This window comes from Schistocerca gregaria, chromosome 4, assembly GCF_023897955.1.
Source record: "Schistocerca gregaria isolate iqSchGreg1 chromosome 4, iqSchGreg1.2, whole genome shotgun sequence".
In the NCBI taxonomy this organism is placed as follows: Eukaryota; Metazoa; Arthropoda; class Insecta; order Orthoptera; family Acrididae; genus Schistocerca; species Schistocerca gregaria.
In genome coordinates, this window is record NC_064923.1 from 545,720,710 (window position 1) to 545,748,663 (window position 27,954).

The 27,954-nt window shown below is 40.3% G+C and overlaps 1 protein-coding gene across 1 annotated transcript in view; it reads right to left on the reverse strand.

Annotated features, from left to right (window-relative positions):
- The window catches only part of LOC126267803 (cilia- and flagella-associated protein 157-like), an 86,124-nt gene that overhangs the window by 12,780 nt on the left and 45,390 nt on the right, over window positions 1-27,954 (reverse strand). Inside the window, exons 5-6 of the mRNA XM_049973108.1 lie at window positions 24,777-24,930; window positions 24,584-24,707 (exon numbers count right to left, since the gene is read on the reverse strand). Coding sequence (XP_049829065.1) covers window positions 24,584-24,707; window positions 24,777-24,930 — 278 coding nt within the window. The remainder of the gene's footprint in view (window positions 1-24,583; window positions 24,708-24,776; window positions 24,931-27,954) is intronic.

Genomic DNA, 27,954 nt, shown 5'->3' on the forward strand with positions numbered 1-27,954 from the left:
GCCACGGCAAACTGGCTGACACTGACGGCGGCGGTGCACAAATGCTGCGCAGCTAGCGCCATTCGACAGCCAACACCGCGGTTCCTGGTGTGTCCGCTGTGCTGTACGTGTGATCATTGCTTGTACAGCCCTCTCGCAGTGTCCGGAGCAAGTATGGTGGGTCTGACACACCGGTGTCAATGTGTTCTTTTTTCCATTTCCAGGACTGTATAAATAGTATGTGATATGAAGATGGAAATTATTGTGAAAAAGTTAAATTAATAAAAATGAAGAATCAATAGTAAAACAAAAAGCGAGTACCAGTTTTCATTAGCACACAAAGACCCGGACCTAATATTAACAATGTTAGATGGATGGAACGCACCATGGCGAGAACCAATATTTAGATATTAAGCTTAACATCGTCTGTTGTAGATACAGACCACACAAGCTGGCGGGGTGTCGTCAATTGATCATCATAATCTCAGGGTTTGAAATAGCAATTAAATGAATTGAAAGTTTGTCGCTTGATATTTGATTTTCACCCCGGACGAAAGAGGGTACATTACAACACACACACACACACACACACACACACACACACACACACACACACACACACACACACACACACACACACACACACCTGAGCAGCTATATTGCGCCAGAGACAGCTGTCTCATATACTCCTAAATTGTCTACATTCTGCCAGAACTTTTCTTGCTAATTGAGTAATTACAAACTCATTACATCCATAAGTTTCTAGCCTAATAACTGAATATGAAAACTTTTTCCCATTATAAGTAAAAAGGGTGATCAACTCTGAGAAGCCACGTCAATAATTTTTTGGGTGGGATGTATAAACAATCAAACTTAAGATAGCTAGATGTCTACAAAGTATTATTGGTTGCACTGTTATTAATCAAAAGTTACTGAAGGAAATGTGCTAGTACATGAATTACAAGATCTTCGTCTACCTTTTGCTCTCAACAGACGACTCCCTCTCATCCTTTGGTCTGAATGGCTTGCCCTTCCTTCAAACCTTCCCCATCTTATCCTTCTCTCCTTTTATTATTTGAGAATTCCTGCAGGATTTAGGGGCATTTATCAATTAGTACATTGTACTGTATCTTCTAAGTGGAATCTTTCCTGCATTTCATAAAAAGTTTTCATGTATATTTACTGTGCAGTCTGAGAATAAAGGTTTGACCAATGGGGAGGAAGCATGTAACTTTTGTTATTTCTGCTTGCATATATATATATGATGGAAATTTTTTTTCAAAATAATTTTGGGTTCAATTTGTGAAATAAATTAACTGAAAAGTATACAAAGAGGAATACTTATTTTTGAGAGAGTGGTAAAAAGTAATGTCTCCAAATATTTATGATAAAACTCTTAAAGCTTCGTTAATAAAAGAAATGTTATTAAAGATTAAAAATCATTATTCTTTATGTCTACATATGTATTCCTCAACATAGTCACCCAGGTAATGAACATATTTCTCCCAACAAGAGACCAGTTTGTTGATATTGTCACTGTAGAATGTTTCACTTTGTTGACAGAGCCACAACTTCACCTCTGCTTGCACGACTAAATCACTATCAAAGTGAAGTCCTGAAAAATATATTCAAGTTTTCAAAACAGATTAATATTGGACAGTGCCAAGTCAGAACTTTATGGAGGTTGATCGATGACTGTGAACCCAAGGCATCAGATTGCTGTAGATGTTGTAGCATTCATGTGTGGTCTGGCATTATCATGTTAAGGGAGGTGGTGCTCCACTTGTGGACAAACTCTTCAGATTTGTAACTCAATTACAGCATGCTGTTTCTCATGCACTGAAATAATTACTTTACACACTGCCTTGATAAATTCTACAATTTGGAGCCCTTTGGCAGCAGAGATACATGTAGCTATGAAGAATAAACATGTATAATGTTAAAAATGTTTGCTTTATGCTGTTTCAGACTTTCCCAATGTAATAACTGCTTCAGTGGTTCACAGGCATCACATTGGATAATGGTGTGAAAGATGCACAATATTTCAGTGAGAGAGCTGCTCATCATCTTCAAATGCTTGCTAACATGTTGCTACAGAGGCATGCCGATATACATGATGTATCACTATTTTTGGCAGGTGCCAAAGGATGGGACTATAATGCACTGTAGATGAATCATGGAAGACAACTACATCCAGTGCCCCTTGCTGAAGAAATGGGCCATGGTCTTTGCATGTGCAATGTGGGAAAAACAAGGCTGCAAATCAAGGCTCATCACGCTTGCAAGCAGTGCGTTTGGTGCTCAGTTTAAGGGTGTATTCTCTGTTTCCCCACCTGTGTTGCTTTCAATTCATTCATCTGAAAATGCCTTAGTACTGCCAATGCTGGTTCCAATGCCTTTTTAATTTAAGATCAGCAAGCTGTTCAAGAAACATCAAATAAAATGTGTCTTCCATCCTCCAGCGTGAGTACAAACAATAGCAGGTTCTGTTAAAAATGACCTAGGTCTAAGGAGACCAGGAATATATAAAATTCTGTGCCAGTGTGGGAAATCATATAATGGCCAGACATGTCAAACCATTAAAGACAGATGCACTGAACATAGACATCACACCAGAGTGGGTCAGCCAAAAATATTCCCTATAGCTGAATGTTGTCTTGACACAGATGATAGTAAGAACTGTGGAGAGACAAAGGTATTTTCATCTGCCTCCATGTACTGGGACTCCACCATTAAAGAAGCAGTTGAAATATGCATAAGTAATGACCTGATTAATGAAGATATGGGATTTCAACTTAGCAACATATGGGAACCAGCACTGGCAGTACTAAGGCATTGTCAGCTGCAGATGAATGAATCTGGATCAACACAGGTGTGGTATCAGAGGCCAGAGATTTAAACTAAGTCCCAAAAGACAACCAGCACCCTCACTGGGCTATGATTTGTGGCCTGTCCATTGCACATATGAACACCCAGGCCCATTTCTCTGGCATGACCACTAGATGTCATCATCCTCTATGATGATGTTATAGCTCCACTCCTTGATGCCTGGGCTTTTGTAGTATATTGGCAAGCCATTGCAGCAGCATATCAGTAAGCACCTGACCATGATGAGCTTCTGTCTTATTGAAATATTTAGCAGCTTTCACAACATTATCCAATGTGACACCCATGAGCCTCTAAAGCAACACTTGGTTATTTAAAAAATCTTTAAAAGTTTTCACATAAAAAATTCAGGTTCATTATTTTTCAACACGTCCTCATATTATGTTCTGATCTCTCAATAGTAGACGGTATGTGTTCTACATTTTGCGTTACGTATATTTTTTATTTTTTTCAATACAAGTAATATTCTTAGCATACAGTTAGCAGTTCCACAAAAAAATGAACCCATATCTTACAACTGATGGGAAACTGAGCAGAGCACTGTCCTTAATACAGCCAATTCTTTGAACTAGACAGACCAGACATTAAAACACTAAACTACATAGCTTATTTGTGGGTGGTCATGAAGCCCCAATTTGGCCTGTCAGTGCACCCTCACAGACGGAATCTCTGCCCTTGTGGACCAGCACCTTAAGCCTATTACTCATAATCTTCCTTCCTATGTAAAAGACACCAAACATTTCAGCTAATGGATTTCCACAGCTCATGTTCCTTTACTACTCAACATCCCATTCATCACTGTTAAACCTTCCTCTCTCTCTGCTTGTACACCTGCACATATGCTCTGCAAATCACTATGAAGTGCATGGTCAATGTATGTCCCACTGTACCAGTTATTAAGAGCTTATCTGTATATGTTCAACATCCCCTGTCAGTTCTATTTGTTATGGGTGTGACATACTTGTTCTAGGATGGGTCACATGAGTGATATGTAAGCAGTCCTTTTTGTAGACTGAATGCATTTTCCCAGCATTCTACCAATAAAGCAAAGTCTACATCCCTAATGCCCATGGCTCTGCAGCTATTGATCACTACATTTTCCCAATGCCTGATTGACTCCAAACCTACAACTTCTTTCCTGGTCATCATGACCAACAATAGCCTCACCTACAATTACTTCTCCTTGGAAGGCATCACTTACAAATCCATGGCACCTACATGGTACCAATCTACATAAGCCCATCCATGGGCCATCTAGAGGAATCCTCAGACCTTTTACCTGATTCAAATACACTGACGACAACTTAATGATTTGGACAAATGGTGAGGATACCCTATCTACTTTGCTCCATAACCTCGACACACTCTCCACCATACACTACACTGGTCCTCTTCAGCTCAAAAAGCTACCTTTCTCAATGTTGACCTTCACCTCAAGGATGACAACAACAGCATTTCTATCCACAATGAGTTCTGCCTCCAGTCCAACATCAAGAAGCAGTGGCAGCTTGTGAGCAAAAATGTTGGCAGTGCACTTTGCCCATCGAGAAAACAATTAACAAAGGATGGAAAATGAGTGCAGTGCTAATATTTTTGTAACCCCTGATAGAAACATTTACTCACTCATGTCACTGTAGTGTCTACTCATAACAACATCAGTAAACATACACAGAATAAAAGAAATTAAGATAAACTGCAACTCTTGCTAACCTTTCTCTGCAGAACCAATGTTAACATCATTCAATTGTATCTTGGCATTTGATGTTGTGATGATCACTTGTACAGGAATTCCATTATTGTTTCCTCCATATTTGCAAATTTCTCAATCACTCTTCAAACTAAGAAATTATTAAAACAAATTCTCATTCCATAGAGAGCAATTTAATCCAGAAAGTCTCGCACATACTTTTGTTCTCCTCCTTTCTATAAACAACAGAGAGTTTTGTTCAATGATTCTTTGCTTCCAAATGTGAAGGTATTCACTAACAGCTCTAAAAGAAGTTTCTGTGAAATTGGGGGAATAAGTGGTGCATTTCTCTGGTTGAAACAGAAAGGCTGCAACTAAGTGTCCAGTGAACATGAATGTTTCTTTCACCTCTTAACTTACAACATTATATATTTATTTTTCCTCCTGCATTAGATTACACATCTTCAGTTGTCTCTCTTTTATTGTACTGGTGCAAAAATTGTTGAATATTCAGACACACCTTCCACAATTTGTAATTTTATGCTCAATAGGTGAAAGCTCATCTTCTGCTTAAATTGGGTCAGTATCCCTTTTTTTATAGCTGTGTATACAAAACATGCATATGGATTATAACTTTATGTATAAATGAGAGCCAGAAAACAAACCATTGTCCTTAAAAATTGTTGCTAAGCCATAGGGTTATACAGTGGTGTTTTAATCACACAGTTTTTCTCCATTGATAATGTTATTCAGGCACCCAATAATATCTTCCCTACATTCAAAATAGCATTGGCACTTCTTGATTGGAATTTCCAAAGAGTAGGCACTGAACATGGCAGTTGTTTTTGTTAAAAATCGCTGTTCCTTATGGAACTGCTGAAAAGGAGCAACGAAGTTTTATCTTTGATAATGATAGAAGCTGAAGAAAAAGCTGAAGAAACGAATTAAAATGTTCACCACAGCCAGGACCTGAAAAGGGTCTCCTGCTTACTAGGAAGGTGTGCTAGCCATTACACCTCCACAGCAATATAGCTATCACATCTGTATGAACTACCCTACTCCATCACCCTCCCTGGAAAAACTTCAATTCACCTTTTCATCCTATTTCCCCTTCTTAAATCATCAGTATTGCAAAGACTCTCCTGCACTGCAATAGCACTCCAGCAGGTGTAAAGGATGGCACATCTGCCTAGTAAGAAGGAGACCCATGTTTAAGTCCCATCTGTGGCACAAATTTTAATTCATTTCTTCAGCTTGTATCATTATCAAAGATAGCATTGAGCCTCATATGTCTCAAGGAAAATTTAATTCCATCAGACCAATAGATCACCTATGCCTGAGGTACAGGCAAGATTTCTCCATTATGCATAAAGCTGAGGTGCTCTTCCAATACTGATGAGCCTCAGCAATCCTGTTGGTTTAAGGAGGGAGAATAGGCTGCAGGTGTGAACTGACGTTTGTGTTGGGGAGGACACTGGACTAGGGTAGAACATGCAGCAGGATTAGCTATACTCCTGCAATGGTGTAATGGCAAGCACATCTGCCCACTAATAAGGGAAACTCCCCATTACATCCCTCTCAGATTTACTGATAAAATGGCCCCATGGATAGCGGAACAAAAATGGAACACAGATCAAGCATGAAAACATGAAGGAGATGTACAGTGCCGTGGGAAAAAAAAAAAAAAAGTCAACAATCAAAGCTCAAGAGCTGCAACAATCGGTGAATTTGCAAGAACCATGATGACATAGTTGTGTGGTCATGCTGTTTGACTTCAAAGTGGGAGTGTTCAGATCTCCATTGTGCCCCATCTTTTTAACAAAATTATGAACTTTCCATCTGGTCGTTCATGTGTCTGTCCTTCTTCTGCAGTCTTAGCAATTACTGTACTGTAAATTGGTTATAGAATATGAGTCATATGGTAAAAATAGTTACCTTCACAAGTAAATGTGAGAATAGTGAGAACAGGTGAGATGCCACATAGGCCTCTCACAGAAATGAAAACAACAAGTAAAAGGGTGTGAACTACATTACAACAGAGGAATTTAAGAGCCAAAACTTCCATAATGGAATGCAAGAGTCATAACATGTGGTGCTTGGGTAGAAAAAATAGGAGGTACATATGTCTGGAGGTCCCTTCCCTACACCTCACTGTTTGCAAATGGGCATTACTCCATGACACAGACACAAATTTGAATACAGTGAACAGACATGTCAAAGACTGGATGGATAGTTCATAACTCTGTGAAGAAAAAAGATGTGCATGAGGGTGAACTGAACACTGATCTCCCCCTTCGTGGTTCAACACTGTGTCCATATAACCATGATGCCATTGCTGTTCATATTTATTCGATATTGCACATTTTCACCATGGATAAGTCATTGTTTCTATTTTGCTTCCTTTTTTACAATTCTGTACACCTTCTGTCTATTTTCATGCTTGATTTGTGTTCAGTTCTTGATGACCTATCCACTGGGCCATTTTACCACTATATCTCAGGAGGGTGTGATGGGGAATTTCCCTTGTAAGCAGGAGACCTGCATTCAAGTCCCAGCCATGGCACAAATTTTAATTCAGTTTTTCAGTTTCTGTCATTATTGAGGAATTCTCTTAGTGATGTATGTGTAATGTGATGTACATCACCAGACCATGGGCATCATGATTTTGGGTGCTATGATGTTCTGAAATCGTTCAGCAGATTTTCCATTAATGATGTACATATATACTACAATCACCTGAAAAACACAGGCTACATCACTGTTTTTGCCAGCTATTACAGCCAAAGCCTCAAACCCTTAATTCCCTTCTGATTTCCTCTTAGTGGACTTGAAGCACAAATTGGAAGTGTTCATTTTTGGTGATTTTAGAGATGCCTTTGAAGACTGTTTCTTTTTTCTAAATATGATTTTAATAGTGGTACCAATCCTAATGGTGCACTAAAATTTATCAAGGTATGAGACTCATTGAGTCTTGTGATGACAAGTTTCAAAGCACCACAAAACTGACTGTAGCTGATTGTTAGATTTAGTATGTACCTGTTATTGGCAATAGTTTGGTTGTGTAGTTCTCTGCCTGCAATCTAACAGACATTGCATAAACTTGTCAAATTCAAACTGTTAGTCACTTGGTCTGAAGAAATTTTGTGTTTTCTAATTTTGTCATGGAAGTGTGGAATGTCAGAGACTACCTGTTTACTTCATGAAGACAAGGAGAACAAAATAAAATGTTTTCCAAACAATGACTGCACAGCCATTCAGGCTTGTTGTACAGTGCAGAGTTAAATTTTTTATTTAATTGACATTTCTTTATAACTGTCTGTGAAATTTTCAAAGTAGGAATCTGAATATGTAGCCTGTAAATTTGTAATTTTTCTTCAAACTTGTGGAAGTTGATGGTTCATAGAGCAAGGAAATTACCTGATTTATTATTTCATGTATTCACTGGTTGCCTCAAAAATTTCTATAACACATGCTAAAATAAGAGACAGAGTGCACAGGAAATAGATACATGAACTGGTAAGGAGGTGCAAGAATCCCACTTAGTTCAAAGATCTGACAGCTCTGGTTCTCTTTGGAAGGATGATGGCTAGAGGGAGACTGTCCAGTCTATTGGACCTAAGGTTCTAAGTTTGCATATTGCAGTCAAATACTCCTTCATCATTTGTGCCATGCTAGGAGCTATGGGTACCATGATGTGATTTTGCAGCTCATGTGTGTGCCTCCAGTCATCCTTGTGGCACAGTGAGGAAATGTTGTCCCATGTTGAGGGCAAATTCTGCTCACCTTGCTCCCATCTTCCTCCTCAACTCTTGGGTGGAGTGTTTATATGCTGAAGGCCTGTATACAACAACACTGTTGCCAAGCATTGTGTCTGCATCCCCAGACCTCCCCAAGACACCCAGGTCCATGTTTGCAAAAGAGATAAATGGCCCACTGCTTCTTCATTGGTATAGAAAACTCAAAAAGCAAATATAGTTTAACAAAATTATTCATGGGAATAGTAAAAACCAGCTGATCTATACAGGAGCCAACCCTGCCAAGAAGCCCCTTTCATACAGCTTAGTCACCTGTGGTCATCACATGTACAGAGCAAATCATGTAAGATCTATCACCCCTTTTTTAAAAACAGTTTCAGATATCAAAATGAGGTTTTCAGCAAATAATAGTACATTAATGCCTACATACTTTTGTTGGACAGTAAAGAGTCTTAACGTTTGTAATGATCAAAATGCAGAAGTCATTCTTGTTATGACATTTAACAGTCTGCATGATGGCATGAGATGTATTGATAAGGAATGTAGCATCAGCCCGATGATTTTTATTTGAATCTTACAATGGTGTAAATTCCACCCTCAAAATCTGTCTTTATACCAGACACTTGGAGCATGTGATTTTGAATGTCAAATAGAATTTTGTCAGTTTGCTCTGCAACATCTGGGAGATGACACTGCATTTTTCGAGCCTGCACTCTTTGCTGGCAAAGCAATGTTTACTAACTAAGGTGCTGTAAATTTTTGTAACATGCACTACTTAGCAGCTGAAAATGCACACTGGCTTTATCAGGCAACACCAACAACCATGTAGTATAAACTTACGTTGTAGCATCATAGGAATTCCACGATGAGACCTGACTTTATCAGGTGCAACACCTACAACCATTTAGCGTAAATGTATGTTGTAGCATCAAAGGAAATTCCATGATGAGACCTTACTTAAATCCAGGGATATAAATGAAATATTGTAATCTCCTCCCTCCTTCCTAATTCCTTCTATTATCCACAATAAGTAAAATATTTTCTGAAGATTTGAGAGGAGTTAGATTACTATAAACTTTTATTCAGTTTTCTTTTCTTGTAGAGTTGTCTCCAGTTTTTCTTGTCTAGGGATCTGATTCTTGAAGCTGAAATTCTCATATTTTATGTCCTCATGGTTGAATTGATCTAAATAATTTTGAACACTGTTGTTGCAATTTTTTTCCCATTGGTATATTTTGTCACATTTTAGTATACCATGTAGATTTTTGAATTTTCACATTAACAAAGCCAAAATTACATTGTTCGCCCAAAATATAAAAATTACATCCAATCACATCAGAGGCACTACTACAATCTTCCAATGGGTTTACAATTTTTCTTGAAAAATAAATTTCTGTTAATTTTGATTATACTTTCATCAATGAATCTAGAAATAAACACAGTAAGTAGTACTAGATTGTGTAATTAATCACACAAATTTTAAGTGTGCTAAGAAATTCATAATTTCAAATGTTTCAAAAAACATAATTTTAACTGTACATTCAGAGCTAGTACCTATCAATTGTAACATCAAAAATAAAGTAACTTGTTGAAATTATTAAAAGCATATCGCATTGAAGCATGTGCTATATTTTGAACTTCTGCAAAACTTTGCCAATCTTCAGGATTTTGCATTCTTTTAAATTTTGCATGCTTTTTTCATTGCTTCTGCAACAGTGATCTCACCCATTTTGTGTACCAAGGGGGATCAGGAACATAAATTATTAATTTATGTGGGCCAGCCAGTGTGGCTGAGTGGTTCTAGACACTTCAGTCTGGAGCCACGTAGTTCCGCACTGTCGCCTGATAAACAAAGTAAGAGCCTACGGAATATCAGACCAGCTGTGTGGCTGTATGGAAGAGTTTTTAGCAAACAGAACACGGCATGTTGTTATCAATGGAGAGACGTCTACAGACCTTAAAGTAACCTCTGGCGTGCTACAGGGGAGTGTTATGGGACCATTGCTTTTCACAATATATATAAATGACCTAGTAGATAGTGTTGGAAGTGCCATGTGGCTTTTTGCAGATGATGCTGTAGTATACAGAGAAGTTGCAGCATTAGAAAATTGTAGCGAAATGCAGGAAAATCTGCAGTGGATAGGCACTTGGTGCAGGGAGTGGCAACTGACCCATAACATAGACAAATGTAATGTATTGTGAATACATAGAAAGAAGGATTCTTTATTGTATGATTATATGATAGCGGAACAAACACTGGTAGCAGTTACTTCTGTAAAATATCTCGGCGTATGCGTGCAGAACGATTTGAAGTGGAATGATCATATAAAATTAATTGTTGGTAAGGCAGGTACCAGGTTGAGATTCATTGGTAGAGTCCTTAGAAAATGTAGTCCATCAACAAAGGAGGTGGCTTACAAAACACTCGTTCGACCTATACTTGAGTATGGCTCATCAGTGTGGGATCCGTACCTGATCGGGTTTACGGAGGAGATAGAGAATATCCAAAGAAGAGCAGCGCGTTTCATCACAGGGTTACTTGGTAACCGTGATAGCATTATGGAGATGTTTGGCAAAACCCCAGTGGCAGACTCTGCAAGAGAGGCACTCTGCATTGCGGTGTAGCTTGCTGTTCAGATTTCAAGAGGGTGCATTTCTGGATGAGATATCGAATATATTGCTTCTCCCTACTTACACCTCCCGAGGAGATCACGAATGTAAAATCAGAGAGATTTGATCACGCACGGAGGCTTTCAGACAGTCGTTCTTCCCATGAACCATACGTGACTGGAACAGAAAAGGGAGGTAATGACAGTGGTATGTTAAGTTCCCTCCACCACACACCGTTGGGTGGCTTGCGGAGTATAAATGTAGATGTAGATGTAGATGTAGACTCCTACAGTCACAGGTTCAAATCTTGCCTTGGGCATGGGTGTGTGTGATGTCCCTTGGTTAGTTAGGTTTAAGAAGTTCTAAGTTCTAGGGGACTGATGACCTCAGATTTTGAGTCCCATAAAGCTCAGAACCATTTGAACAATTTAATTTATTTGGCCATCGATACTATATCTTTGAAATCATTCCACATCTTTTCGACGCTTACGTGATCAGTTCAGTAGGAGTGGAGACTGTCTCTTAAAAAGGCATTAAGAGCATTTTTATCAGTTTTTTAAACAAATGTACTTTGCTTTTCTTTTTGATGGTTGTGGGTGTTACGGTATTCAGCCTAGCAGCAACTGTCTTGTGGTTGCTAATCCCTGTATTCATCATGATACTCCCTATTTGTCCAGGATTATTTGTTGCTAAGAGGTCAAGTATGCTTTCGCAAACAGTTATGCTTCGAGTAGGCCCATGAACTAATTTTTCAAAATAGTTTTGTGAGAAAGAATTCAGTGCAATTTCAGATGATGTTTTAAGCCTGCTGGTGGCTTTAAACCTTTAATTTTTCCAGCATGTCAAGGGTAGATTGAAGTTGCCACTCACTATAATTGTATGAATGGGGTACCTATTTGAAATGAGACTCACGTTTTCTTTGAACTGTTCAGCAACTATATCTTCTAAGTCAGGGGGTTGGGAAAACAATCCAATTAATAGTTTAATTGTCATGAATACCCTACCCATACTTATTTGCAGGAACTATCTACTTAAATTTCACTACAAGGAAAACTGCTTCTGACGGAAATAAATACTCCACCACCATTTGTATTTAATCCATCCTTTCTGAATGCTGTTAGATCGCTTGAAAAAATTTTGGCTGAACTTTTTTCTGGCTTTAGCCACTTCTCTGTACTGATAACTATTTGAGCTTCAGTGCTTTCTATTAGGGCTTGGAGCTCCCAACACAGCTACGACAATTTACAACTACAATACCGATCATTTCTACAACTACCTTACTGTGTTTTACCTACCCCCTTTTAGACAGATGCCCTTCCTGTGGTTTCCTGAGACCCTCTAACCTAAAAAACTACCCAGTCTCTTCCACACAGCCACCGCTACTCATGTAGCCACTTTCTGTGTATAGTGGACTCCTGACCTATTAAGCAGAACCCAAAGCCCACCAACCAATGGCGCAAGTCAAGGAATCTGTGGCCTACATAGTCACAGAACCACCTGAGCCTCTGATTTAGACACTCCACTCAGCTTTGCACAAAATGACCACTGTCAGTTCTGTCAACGATACTGCAGATGGTGAGCTCTGCCTTAATCTTGGAAGCAAACTGGCAATCTTTACCATTTCCGCTAGCTGCTCGAAATCAGAGAGTGACACACGTCATTGGTACCAACATGGGCCACCCCCTGCAGTTGGCTGCACCCTGTATTCTTCATGGCATCCGGCAGCACCCTTTCCACATCCAGAATGACTCCCAACCCCCCGTTATGCAAACAGAGTGCACACTGGCTTTCTTCCCCTCCTTAGCAGCCATGTTCCTAAGGGACCAGATCATGCACCTGGTGTTGGAGCTCCCAATTAACAGCAAATCCACCCTCTGTGAATGCCCAGACCTTGCAGACTGAGAAGCTTCCTCTGAAAAAGGGTGGACGACTACATCCAGCTCAGAGACTTCGTCAGCCACAGATAATGCCTGAAATCAGTTTGTCAAATGAGCCGGGGAGGCCCTACGATCAGCTCAAGGGAAAGTCTTTAGCTTCCTGCCACTCGACCACGGCGAGGGGTCAACCTCAGTGCAGGCAGTACCCGGGGTGGCCACAGTAGTGGATCGATTGAGGGACACATAGGTCATGCTCGACGTCCCTCACATCCCCGGGTCCAGCCTCCCACAGTGATGCCCCTTTGCAGCAGCCTCTCAATCTGTGTGATGGAAGCCAACACTGCCTGGAGCCGTGAGCAAAGGATCACGAACTCAGCTCACATCTGTACACAGCAATCACAGTGCTTATCCATTTCTGAACTCACTCCTGTTTGAAACTTGTAAAGATAGGTAATAAACAAATGCTGTACTCCCCTTATTAGGAGCAGGAACTGAGCATGCCAAAATCAATGCCATTATACATTATAATTACTGCTTCTGGAGTTCTGATGCAAAAGGAATAATAAATGTTTCATCACCAGATCAACAATTGCAATTACTCTAGTCCATTTATTTGATTACGATATTGATCAAGATGTCAGATACTCGCTGGTATGGAAATGATACGGGTTTTGGAGGGTCATGAGCAAACCTCCACCCTGGTCATAAAATACACTCCTGGAAATGGAAAAAAGAACACATTGACACCGGTGTGTCAGACCCACCATACTTGCTCCGGACACTGCGAGAGGGCTGTACAAGCAATGATCACACGCACGGCACAGCGGACACACCAGGAACCGCGGTGTTGGCTGTCGAATGGCGCTAGATGCGCAGCATTTGTGCACCGCCGCCATCAGTGTCAGCCAGTTTGCCATGGCATACGGAGCTCCATCGCAGTCTTTAACACTGGTAGCATGCCGCGATAGTGTGGACGTGAACCGTATGTGCAGTTGACGGACTTTGAGCGAGGGCGTATAGTGGGCATGCGGGAGGCCGGGTGGACGTACCGCCGAATTGCTCAACACGTGGGGCTTGAGGTCTCCACAGTACATCGATGTTGTCACCAGTGGTCGGCGGAAGGTGCACGTGCCCGTCGACCTGGGACCGGACCGCAGCGAGCACGGATGCACGCCAAGACCGTAGGATCCTACTCAGTGCCGTAGGGGACCGCACCGCCACTTCCCAGCGAATTACGGACACTGTTGCTCCTGGGGTATCGGCGAGGACCATTCGCAGCCGTCTCCATGAAGCTGGGCTACGGTCCCGCACACCGTTAGGCCGTCTTCCGCTCACGCCCCAACATCATGCAGCCCGCCTCCAGTGGTGTCGCGACAGGTGTGAATGGAGGGACGAATGGAGACGTGTCGTCTTCAGCGATGAGAGTTGCTTCTGCCTTGGTGCCAATGATGGTCGTATGCGTGTTTGGCGCCGTGCAGGTGAGCGCCACAATCAGGACTGCATACGACCTAGGCACACAGGGCCAACACCCGGCATCGAACCCATCGTTCTACCGTTCCTAGACCGGCAAGGGAACTTGCTGTTCCAACAGACAATGCATGTCCGCATGTATCCCGTGCCACCCAACATGCACTAGAAGGTGTAAGTCAACTACCCTGGCCAGCAAGATCTCCGGATCTGTCCCCCATTGAGCATGTTTGGGACTGGATGAAGCGTCGTCTCACATGGTCTGCACGTCCAGCACGAACACTGGTCCAACTGAGGCGCCAGGTGGAAATGGCATGGCAAGCCGTTCCACAGGACTACATCCAGCATCTCTACGATTGTCTCCATGGGAGAATAACAGCCTGCATTGCTGCAAAAGGTGGATATACACTGTACTAGTGCCAACATTGTGCATGCTCTGTTGCCTGTGTCTATGTGCCTCTGGTTCTGCCAGTGTGATCATGTGATGTATCTGACCCCAGGAATGTGTCAAAAACTTTTCCCCTTCCTGGGACAATGAATTCACGGTGTTCTTATTTCAATTTCCAGGAGTGAATTTCACAAACCTGCAGAAATATCATCCAACTTCACTATCTGGCATGTATAGCATAGATCAGAGCCACTTCACACCATTTATTTTCTATTCAATTTATCACCAAATTCAATTCATGATATCAGATTAGTTTTGTGAATAATTAATAATTTTAAAGACTTGACTCAAACAGAAAATTCTAATTAATTAAAAATAAAGTCAATAGTACAGAGTGGGGGAGCTATTTTATTGTGGTCCAATGTGTGCAGAATCATTGTAATATAGTAGTCTTTTTAGTGTATTGTATTCCCCATGAACCATGGACCTTGCCGTTGGTGGGGAGGCTTGCATACCTCAGGGATACAGATGGCCGTTCCGTAGGTGCAACCACAATGGAGGGGTATCTGTTGAGAGGCCAGACAAACATGTGGTTCCTGAAGAGGGGCAGCAGTCTTTTCAGTAGTTGCAGGGGCAACAGTCTGGATGATTGACTGACCTGGCCTTGCAACGTCAACCAAAACAGCCTTGCTGTGCTGGTACTGTGAAGGGCTGAAAGCAAGGGGAAATTACAGCCGTAATTTTTCCCGAGGGCATGCAGCTTTACTGTATGAATAAATGATGATGGCGTCTTTTTGGGTAAAATATTCCGGAGGTGAAATAGTCCCCCATTCGGATCTCCCGGGCGGGGACGACTCAAGAGGACGTCATTATCAGGAAAAAGAAAACTGGCGTTCTATGGATCGGAGCTTGGTAAGTCAAATGCCTTAACCAAACAGGTAGATTAGAAAATTTAAAAAGGGAAATGGATAGGATAAAGTTAGATATAGTGGGAATTAGTGAAGTTCGGTGGCAGGAGGAACAAGACTTTTGGTCCAGTGAATACAGGGTTATAAACACAAAATCAAATAGGGGTAATGCAGGAGTAGGTTTAATAATGAATAAAAAAATAGGAGTGCGGGGAAGCTACTACAAACAACATATGTGAACGCATTATTGTGGCCAAGATAGACACGAAGCCCATGCCTACTACAGTAGTACAAGTTTATATGCCAACTGGCTCTGCAGATGATGAAGAAATTGAATAAATGTATGATGAGATAAAAGAAATTATTCAGGTAGTGAAGGGCGACAAAAATTTAATAGTCATAGGTGACTGGAATTCAAGAGTAGGAAAAGGAAGAGAAGGAAACATAGTAGGTGAATATGGACTGGGGCTACGAAATGAAAGGGGAAGCTGTATGGTAGAGTTTTGCACAGAGCATAACTTAATCATAGCTAACACTTGGTTCAAGAATCATGAAAGAAGGTTGTATAAATGGAAGAATCCTGGAGATACTAGAAGGTATCAGATAGATTATATCATGGTAAGACAGAGATTTAGGAACCAGGTTTTAAATTGTAAGACATTTCCAGGGGCAGATGTGGACTCTGACCACAATCTATTGGTTATGAAGTGCAGATTAAAACTGAAGAAACTGCAAAAAGGTGAGAATTTAAGGAGATGGGACCTGGATAAACTGTCTAAACCAGAGGTTGTACAGTGTTTCAAGGAGAGTGTATGGAAACAAATGGCAGGAATGGGTGAAAGAAATACAGTAGAAAAAGAATAGGTAGCTCTGAGGGATGAAGTAGTGAAGGCAGCAGGGGATAAAGTAGGTAAAAAGATGAGGGCTAGTAGAAATCCTTAGGTAACAGAAGAAATATTAAATTTAATTGATCAAAGAAGAAAATATAAAAATGCAGTAAGTGAAGCAAGCAAAAAGGAATTCAAATGTCTCATTTTTGAGATCGACAGGAAGTGCAAAATGGCTAAGCAGGGATGGCTAAAGGACAAATCTAAGGATGTAGAGGCTTATCTCACTAGGGGTAAGATAGATACTGCCTACAGGAAACTTAAAGAGAGCTTTGGAGAAAAGAGGATCACTTGCATGAATATCAAGCTCTCATATGGAAATCCAGTTCTAAGCAAAGAAGGGAAAGCACAAATGTGGAAGGAGTATTGTGCTCCCTGCCGCCGTTGGATAAGCAGCTGCAACAGCAAGTCATATAACCCTAGCTTACTTATTTGTTAGATAGTTTAATTAATTTCTTTGCGTGTTTTTGGGTACTTGCATTGTTTAATTCATATATTTCGGGCGTATTATAGTATTTGACAGTTGTAGCATCGCGCTTTAGTGTTTACTTCGTAGATTCTTATTTAAATTGCGTGTGAGTTTCGTATAGGAGGTGCAATTTCGAGTTTTAGTTACTGTAATCGTAAATTCAGCAGATTGTAGCGCAGTCGTTAGGCATTTGTACAGGTTAGTTGATACATTCTTTGCGTGTTTCGCTTGCGTTATCTAGGCACGGACTCGTGTTTCAGTAACTGTTGTTCAACATCGATTAGAATGGACACGGACTGCGAATGCTGTGTTCGGGTGAGGGCTGACTTGGCATCCCTTCGCTCACAGCTGCAATCGGCGCTGACTGTGGTCGCGCAGCTTGAGGCTGTTGCCAATGGGCACCACTGTGGGAAGCCGGACTTGGGTATCACGGGGATGTCAACCTCGTCCCGTCTGTCCCCAGATCGGTCTGCCGCTGTGGTTGCCCCGGTTGCTGCCCGCAGTGGGGCTGAGCTCGCCTGTGGTTGATTGGGAGGTCGTTCCAAGGCGTGGCAGGCAGCGAATGGCGTCCCAGGAGGCTGATCAGAAAGCCTCCTCGGTGCGTCTGACAAACCGGTTTCAGGCACTGTCTCTGGCTGCACCAGATGCAGCTGCCTGCCCTGTTTCAGAAGATCATTCTCAGCCTTCAAGGTCCGGGCAATCGCAGAGGGTGGGCTTACTGGTAGTTGGGAGCTCCAATGTTAGGCGCATAATGGGGCCCCTTAGGGATACGGCGGCTAAGGAGGGGAAGAAATCCAGTGTGCACTCCGTGTGCATTCCGGGAGGAGTCATTCCTGATGTGGAAAGGGTCCTTCCGGATGCCATGAAGAGCACAGGGTGCAGCCAGCTGCAGGTGGTGGCATATGTCGGCACTAATGACATGTGTCGCTTTGGATCTGAGGAAATTCTCTCTGGATTCCGGCGGCTATCTGATTTGGTGAAGGCTGCCGGTCTTGCTTACGAGATGAAGGCAGAGCTCACCATCTGCAGCATCGTTGACAGAACCGACTGCGGACCTTTGGTGCAGAGCCGGGTGGAGGGTCTGAATCAGAGGCTCAGACGGTTTTGCGACCGTATTGGCTGCACATTCCTTGACTTGCGCCATAGGGGGGGTGGGGTTTCGGGTTCCGCTGAATAGGTCAGGAGTTCACTACACTCAGCTGGCGGCTTCACGGGTAGCGGAGGCTGTGTGGCGTGGACTGGGCGGTTTTTTAGGTTAGAAGGCCTCGGGAAAGTGCGGGATGGGCTGCAATGTCAAAGGGTACTTGGCAATTACAGGACGTGCTTGGATCAAGGAACAGTCGAAATTATAGTTGTAAATTGTTGTAGTTGCGCTGGAAAAGTCCCTGAGCTTCTAGCGCTAATAGAAAGCTCAGAAGCTGATATCGTTATAGGTACAGAAAGCTGGCTAAAGCCTGAAATAAGTTCTGCAGAAATTTTTACGAAGTCTCAGACGGTGTTCAGGAAAGATAGATTAGGCAGAATTGGTGGTGGAGTTTTGGGTCTGTCAGTAGTGGTTTATCTTGTAGTGAAGTCGAAGTAGATACTCCGTGCGAATTGGTGTGGGTGAAGGTTATACTTAACAGCCAAATTAAGTTAATAATTGGCTCCTTCTACCGACCCCCAGACTCCGATGATACAGTTGCGGAACAGTTCAGAGAAAGTTTGAGTCTCGTAACAAATAAATACCCCACTCATACGGTTATAGTTGGTGAGGACTTCAACCTACCCTCGGTATGTTGGCAAAAATACTTGTTCAAAACCAGTGGTAGGCAGAAAACGTCTTCCGAGATTGTCCTAAATGCTTTCTCCGAAAATTATTTCGAGTAGTTAGTCCACGAACCCACGCGAATTGTAAATGGTTGCGAAAACACACTTGACCTCTTAGCCACAAACAATCCAGAGCTGATAGAGAGCATCATGACTGATACAGGGATTAGTGATCACAAGGTCATTGTAGCTAGGCTCAATACCATTTCTTCCAAATCCATCAGAAACAAACGCAAAATAATTTTATTTAAAAAAGCGGATAAAGTGCCACTAGAAGCCTTCCTAAAAGACAATTTTCATTCCTTCCGAACTGACTATGTGAATGTAGACGAGATGTGGCTCAAATTCAAAGATATAGTAGCAACAGCAATTGAGATATTCATACCTCATAAATTGGTAAGAGATGGAACGGATCCCCCGTGGTACACAAAAAAGGTCCGAACGCTGTTGCAGAGGCAACGGAAAAAGCATGCGAAGTTCAGAAGAACGCAAAATCCCGAAAATGGGCTAAAATTTACAAGCGCGCGAAATTTGGCACGTACTTCGATGTGAGATGCCTTTAATAGGTTCCACAATGAAACATTGTCTCGAAATTTGGTAGAAAATCCGAAGAAATTCTGGTCGTATGTAAAGTACACAAGCGGCAAGACGCAGTCAATACCTTCGCTGCGCAGTGCCGATGGTACTGTTATCGACGACTGTGCCGCTAAAGCGGAGTTATTGAATGCAGTTTTCCGAAATTCCTTCACCAGGGAAGATGAATGGAATATTCCAGAATTTGAAACACGAACATCTGCTAGCATGAGTCTCTTAGAAGTAGATACCTTAGGGGTTGCGAAGCAACTCAAATCGCTTGATTCGGGCAAGTCTTCAGGTCCAGATTGTATACCGATTAGGTTCCTTTCAGATTATGCTGATACTATAGCTCCCTACTTAGCACTCATATACAACCGCTCGCTCACCGATAGATCTGTACCTACAGATTGGAAAATTGCGCAGGTCGCACCAGTGTTCAAGAAGGGTAGTAGGAGTAATCCATCTAACTACAGACCTATATCATTGACGTCGGTTTGCAGTAGGGTTTTGGAGCATATACTGTATTCAAACATTATGAATCACCTCGAAGGGAACGATCTATTGACACGTAATCAGCATGGCTTCAGAAAACATCGCTCTTGTGCAACGCAGCTAGCTCTTTATTCGCACGAAGTAATGGCCGCTATAGACAGGGGATCTCAAGTTGATTCCGTATTTCTAGATTTCCAGAAAGCTTTTGACACCGTTCCTCATAAGCGACTTGTAATCAAGCTGCGGAGCTATGGGGTATCGTCTCAGTTGTGCGACTGGATTCGTGATTTCCTGTCAGGGAGGTCCCAGTTCGTAGTAATAGACGGCAAATCATCGAGTAAAACTGAAGTGATATCAGGTGTTCCCCAGGGAAGCGTCCTGGGACCTCTACTGTTCCTGATCTATATAAATGACCTGTGTGACAATCTGAGCAGTTCCCTTAAGACTGTTCGCAGATGATGCTGTAATTTACCGTCTAGTAAGGTCATCCGAAGACCAGTATCAGTTGCAAAGCGATTTAGAAAAGATTGCTGTATGGTGTGTCAGGTGGCAGTTGACGCCAAAAAACGAAAAGTGTGAGATGATCCACATGAGTTCCAAAAGAAATCCGTTGGAATTCGATTACTCGATAAATAGTACAATTCTCAAGGCTGTCAATTCAACTAAGTACCTGGGTGTTAAAATTACGAACAACTTCAGTTGGAAGGACCATATAACATCCCAGCTCCTCCACCAAATTATAACATTTCATCTCCTCAACACCAAATTAAAACGTTGCATTAGGAGGTGTCTGCTTCGTGCAAAAGGTCTTGAGTTCATATTGACGACAACAAGTAATTGTTCATTACAGACGTTTATTTACAAACAGAACTGACAGACTTCACAGACTCAACAACTGACTCTCAGAGCTAACCGCACTGCATATCCCAACTGGCAACTGACAACTCCTAGGTGTATTAATATCTTTCCAAACAATGAGAGTCTTTGACAATGCTTTGTTCACAATACGATAGCAATTCACGACTTAAAACTAAATTAGACATTATAGAATTTTAGTACAGATTAAAGTAAGTAAAAGGATCAGCACATATAAATTCTTACAAGCATAATTTCCAAATAGATTTTATAACATTTTTCTACCATCTTCTGGATAACCTTCACCAGATTTGTACCGATGTTTCCAGAAATATCTTGACATTTGATTCTGGATATTTCTTGAGTGATTTAGAACAACTATTTATATGTAAAATGATTTAAATCGTGTTTCAAAACGTAAATAAATCTTTTTAGCAATATTTCTTGATACAAATCGTCTTTCGAAATTAGGTTATGAAACAGTTTTCACAAGTTTTCGTATTTTTGCGATCATAATATAGAATTTCTCCATAGAACGTTCCAGAAGTGTGCATTTAACGTTCATTTACAGACTTTCTCTTTAGCTGGTGAGTTTTTAAAAGTATCTTGTCCATATTATACGAAATAATTTAGCTCAAAACTGATAATTTATACAATTAATCAGAGCTACAGCAAACAGTGAGTCTTTCTTTTACAAAATGAAATATAATTACAAAATTGAATGAAAATAGGTTACTAACACTAATATATACCTACATCAATTCTATTTTTGTTCCTTCTGCGCAAAAAGGCCCCAATATTGACACAGTACAACACTCAAACATCACCAAAGTTTCCCTTTACATTTTGCATATCTGTATCGACATCCCCTAAAAGTCTACAGTATCGAATACTTCAATATGTCCCAATATGTCCTGTAATGTTACAACCACATAGATAATATTGTCGGGAAGGCGAGCCAAAGGTTGCGTTTCATTGGCAAGACACTTAGAAGATGCAACAAGTCCACTAAAGAGACAGCTTACACTACACTCGTTCGTTCTCTGTTAGAATATTGCTGCGCGGTGTGGGATCCTTACCAGGTGGGATTGACGGAGGACATTGAAAGGGTGCAAAAAAGGGCAGCTCGTTTTGTATTATCACATTATAGGGGAGAGAGTGTGGCAGATATGATACACGAGTTGGGATGGAAGTCATTACAGCATAGACATTTTTCGTCGCGGCGAGACCTTTTTACGAAATTTCAGTCACCAACTTTCTCTTCCGAATGCGAAAATATTTTGTTGAGCCCAACCTACATAGGTAGGAATGATCATCAAAATAAAATAAGAGAAATCAGAGCTCGAACAGAAAGGTTTAGGTGTTCGTTTTTCCCGCTCGCTGTTTGGGAGTGGAATAGTAGAGAGATAGTATGATTGTGATTCGATGAACCCTCTGCCAAGCACTTAAATGTCAATTGCAGAGTAGTCATGTAGATGTAGATGTAGGGGGGCCATACAAGGGCGATGTACTTGAGGACAATATTATGGAAATAGAAGAGGATGTAGATGAAGATTAAACGGGAGATACGATACTGCGTGAAGAGTTTGATGGAGCACTGAAAGACCTGAGTTGAAACAAGGCCCAGGAGTAGAAAACATTCCGTTAGAACTACTGATGGCCTTGGGAGAGACAGTCCTGACAAAACTCTAGCATCTGGTGAGCAAGATGTACGAGATAGGCAAAATACCCTCAGACTTCAAGAAGAATATAATAATTCCATTCCCAAAGAAAGCAGGTTTTGACAGATGTGAAAATTACTGAACTATCAGTTTAATAAGTCACAGCTGCAAAATACTAACGAGAATTCTTTCCAGATGAATGGAAAAATTAGTTGAAGCTGACGTCGGGGAAGATCAGTTTGGATTCCATAGAAATATTGGAACACATGAGGCAATACTGACGTTATGACTTATCTTAGAAGAAAGATTAAGGAAAGGCAAACCTACGTTTCTAGCATTTGTAGACTTAGAGAAAGCTTTTGACAATGTTGACTGGAATACTCTCTTTCAAATTTTAAAGGTGGCAGGGGTAAAATACAGGGAACAAAAGGCTATTTACAATTTGTACAGAAACCAGATGGCAGTTATAAGAGTTGAGGAGCATGAAAGAGAAGCAGTGGTTGGGAAGGGAGTGAGACAGGGTTGTAGCCTCTCCCCAATGTTATTCAATCTGTATATTGAGCAAGCAGTAAAGGAAACTAAAGAAAAATTCAGAGTAGGTATTAAAATCCATGGAGAAGAAATAAAAACTTTGAGGTTCGCCGATGACATTGGTCAGAGACAGCAAAAGACTTGGAAGAGCAGTTGAACGGAATGGACAGTGTCTTGAAAGGAGGATATAAGATGAACATCAACAAAAGCAAAATGAGGATAATGGAATGTAGTCGAATTAAATTGGGTGATGATGAGGGAATTAGATTTGGAAATGAGGCACTTAAAGTAGTAAACGAGTTTTGCTATGTGGGGAGAAAAATAACTTATGGTGGTCGAAGTAGAGAAGATATAAAATGTAGACTGGCAATGGCAAGGAAAGTGTTTCTGAAGAAGAGAAATTTGCTAACATCGAGTATAGATTTAAGTGTCAGGAAGTCATTTCTGAAAGTATTTGTATGGAGTGTAGCCATGTATGGAAGTGAAACATGGACGATAAATAGTTTGGACAAGAAGAGAATAGAAGATTTTGAAATGTGGTGCTACAGAAGAATGCTGAAGATGAGATGGGTAGATCACATAACTAATAAGAAGGTATTGAATAGGGTTGGGGAGAAGAGGAGTATGTGGCACTACTTGACAAAAAGAAGGGACCGGTTAGTAGGATATGTTCTGAGGCATCAAGGGATCACAAATTTAGCATCGGAGGGCAGTGTGGAGGGTAAAAATCATAGAGGAAGACCAAGAGATGAATACACTAAGCAGATTCAGAAGGATGTGGGTTGCAGTAAGTACTGGGAGATGAAGAAGCTTGCACAGGATAGGGTAGCATGGAGAGCTGCATCAAACCAGTCTCAGGACTGAAGACCATAACGACAACAACAACAAAATATATTATTTGTATTTTATATGTTTAAGACATTGTATTAATGCTTGTATGTATTTTTTATTGTTGTACAGTCTATAAATGTTTGTAGGAATTGGAGACTGTAACCGAACAAAAACTGACCTTGTAAATCCGAGGGGCTATGCACCACTATGCATGCAAGTAAGCAGTATACACTCAGTTCCTTTATCACTCTGCTATTACCAAGGGATGTAAAGGGTTGTAGAAACAGAGTAGACTGACATTTTTCATTTTCATAGAATTGTTACTCTCAAAAGAACATTATGCATTATTGTAATGATCATTCCTATTAAGACTATAAGACATTATCTGTTATTGAGTACAAATATATTATATAACACAAAGGAGCAGAAATCAGTTTAAAATGTCACAACAGGAGACGACTAACATAAAGCAGGCAGTGGAAAATTTTGTGCAAGCCAAGACTAGCCCACAACAGCTTGATTCCTTAAGATATTTTGTGTAAAACTGTGGGAATGTCTCAGCAACTGTAAGAAATTTTGAAGTCTAATGACATTTTGGAAAACAAGATTGCAGAGCTTAAAGAGGCCTAATGACATCTTGGAAAACAAGACTGCAGAGTTTAAAGAGGCCTATCAGCACTTGCCCAAGGCATTCACCAGCCTAAAAAATGAAGTAGCTGAAATAAAAACCTCACTTACCAATCAAGGTACTCCACTGATGGTTAAAAGGCAGGTGAAATATCAAGCAGTGATGGAGATGATCACATCACAAAGTATAAGACTTCAATATATATTTAATCACAGTAATTGTAAAGCATTTGTCATTACATTGCCAGTAAAAATGAGGTATATTTGTTTTCTTTCATTTATTCCTACCTCATTATTAACAGCAATATTTTCTCTTATGGCTCGTTTTGTGCTTGCTGCAATACACATTTGTGTTGTTGCTTCAAACTCTGATGACAACTGGAGCTGGCGTACTTCCATATCTTTCATGGCCCTATAAAGACAAAACATGTTGCAAACAGTTTCATACCATAAATATAAATACAATTACCAGTGCTCTTACTTGTCTTTGGCAATTATGAATTTCTTTTCCACTTCATAAAGCATTCGTTTATGTTCTTTTTCTCTCTCTTCTATCTCTATTTCTTGTTGTTTAAACTTATTCATCAATTCATCTTGGTGGACACGAAAATGTTCCAAGGCTTTCAATCTACCAGCTGTTTGAATACAAACAATGAAATTAGTTTTAATGAACAATTTACTAAAAATGTGCCATTTTGCCTTTATGTTGCGGAATAACTGATACAGAATAACAAATAGTAATTTTTTTAATACCTAGATGAATAATCACATTATCTGATAGCATAAAGTTATGCATTTAGATTCAAATCAAAAATTTCTGTTAGCTACATGGCATGTGGCAGTGTTTGTTATAAAGTTGTATGATTAGTAATCTAAATAAATAAAAACCAAAAAAAAAATTTGCTCAAAATAGTGTCTCTTTGAAAATTCCCCATTGATTGCTTTGACACTTGACACAATGTTGTATTTGAATACAAACATGTTTTTATATACCCCATCAAGTACTATATGGTACATAAGAACAAACAGAATAATAAATGACATATGTTGCTAACAAAAACCTCATATTCATTTGTTTAAAATCTTAAACTTCCAAATGTTCTTTCCAATTCTTTTGATTTTTTGACACAGCATTGCATTTTAGTATGAACATGTTTTTAAATACCTACTGGAACACGATAACGTATATAAATATTATTTATTACATGTGTATAAATAAAAATGTAATATATATCTCTTTATATAACATATGGCACTCCCACAGACACGTAAAAAACCACATGTATTCAAATACAACTATGTCAAAAATTTAAAAAAGAGTCAGTGAAGAACTTCCAGAGATTTGAGATTTTGAACAAACAGACATGAGATTATTGCCAACAATGTACCAGCTTTTTGTATATATGTATAACAACAAAAATACTCAGTTTCTGACAATTTAATGTAATTGGATCGATACAAAAAACAACTCACCATGTGGCGGCAGAACACACACCTAAAAGAATATTACGCTTATGCAATCTTTCAGAGCCTGTGGCTCCTTCAGGCAAAAGGGTTGAAGGGGAAGAAAGAGAGATAAATCAAAAGGGCTGCAGAGGTTTACAAAAAAGGGTCAATTTTGAAGAAGTCACCCAGAACCAGAGGTCAGGGGAGACTTACCAGACGGGATGAGAACGAAAGATTGATTGTTGGGGACTGCACTGGATGAGTTTTGAAAACCTGAGAGCTTAAAGATGGAAGACTGGGTAATATACAAGACAGAGATTATTACTAAAACATAGTGTATGAGTGAATAAGAGTGAGAAACTAAGCACATTGTACATAACAGAGGTGGAGGGGGATGCTGAAAAATAGACAGGTTGTGAAATGGAAGATATATAACATTAAAATGGAGTGAAGAAAGCAGTAGTTAATGTGAAGAAATGCTGAGACAGAAGAAAGTAACATAGATTAAAGCCAGTTGGGTGATGAGGATCCAAGGAAACATTGTAGCGCTATTTCCCACCTGCGGAGTTCTGGGAAACTGGTGTCTGGTGGAAGAATCCAGATGGTGCATGTGTTGAAACAGGCACTGAGGTCATGACTCTCATGTTGTAGAGCATGCTCTGCAACAGGATACTGTTTGCTGGCAGTATACACCCTCTGCCTATGTTCATTCATCCTAATTGGTAATTTGGTGATAGTCATGGCCAATGTGAAAGACTATACATTGTTTACATAAAAGTTGGCATAGCATGTGCTACTTACAGGTTGATCTCCCTTTGATACTATATGTTTCACCAGTTACAAGGCTGGTATAGATGGCGGTAGGAGAGTGCATAATGCAACTCCTGCAGAGAGGATAGTTGCAGGGGTAGGAGCCACAGGTTAGGGAGATCGGTGCAGTAGGAGCATAGGGTCTGATAACCATATTATAAAGATTGGGAGGCAGTGAAAATCAATTCTAGGCATGGTGGGCAGAATCTCAAACAGAATGGATCTCATTTCGTGACACGGTTTTAGGAAGTAATGTTATTGTTGAAGTAGCTGATTAATACATTCAAGAGAAAGATAATACTGAGAAACAAGTTGTTTTTTGGAGCGAACAGCAGTACCAGGATCCAATGTACTGTAGGAACAGGTGGCTGGCAATTTTGTATATGACGTTGATTCAATTTTATCCTTAACTCTCTAGATGAGGTTGCAAGCCTAGAGAAGATAACTTCAGTTCTGATGCCTACAACACCACCAACAACAAAGATATTACATAAGTGATTACTCTTTTTCCTCAAAAAACACCAAAATTAGCACTGCTTAACTCTTGCTAGGTATGAAGACACATGCTATTTCTAGTCAAGATTTCGAGTAAATATCAGAAGAGGTATGCTCAAAGCAATCTCTGCTCAAAACTGAGTCTTTCCACATCTCTGAACTTGAAATAAATATACCTAGTTCACTTACCAGCAAGGATGTCAGGGTAATATTGTCATTTACCCAGCAATTCAGCATTAGTGTGAGTCATAAAACATTCCAATTAAGAGGGCCACAGAGATTGACTCATTATATTGTCTGCAGTCAGGGGTTTGGTGCAGTCCATAAATATTTGTTCTCCTCGTGAATTTCCATTAAGATATTTGCCTTTTGAATACTAAGAGGTGAATTGAATGCATTCAAGTATTTGACTGTGTGATCTGTTCTGGTCAGTATCTTTAATCCTCACTAAGAAGGCCATTCAGAGTTCTATTCCCAATTCTTAATGGATATAAGCAATGAAATATGCTGTGGAATGAAATAGCTTAAGAGAAAAATAATTACAATAAAAGAGATATAAGACTTATTGATATCTTTAATCTTTGTATTACAGTTTATTTTATTTGATGAATGAGAAGTAACTGATTGATATAGGGCTTTGATTATAGCAGAAACAGATATGAATTCTAAGGCCTGTAGCTAAAGTGAACTAAGTTACCAAAGGTAATAAATAAGAAGAAATACTTAAGTAAGATCTAAAAATAAACTTGTGCAACAACTCCAGTTTCAATCTTCAAATCTCTGGCACCTGTGTAGAGAGATACATTATAGATGACTAGCTGACAAACACAGCATTGCTTGGGTATACATTTTGCCACTTTTGTATTAGAAATGAAAATAAAAAATGAACTGTGTTTGTAGCACAGAAT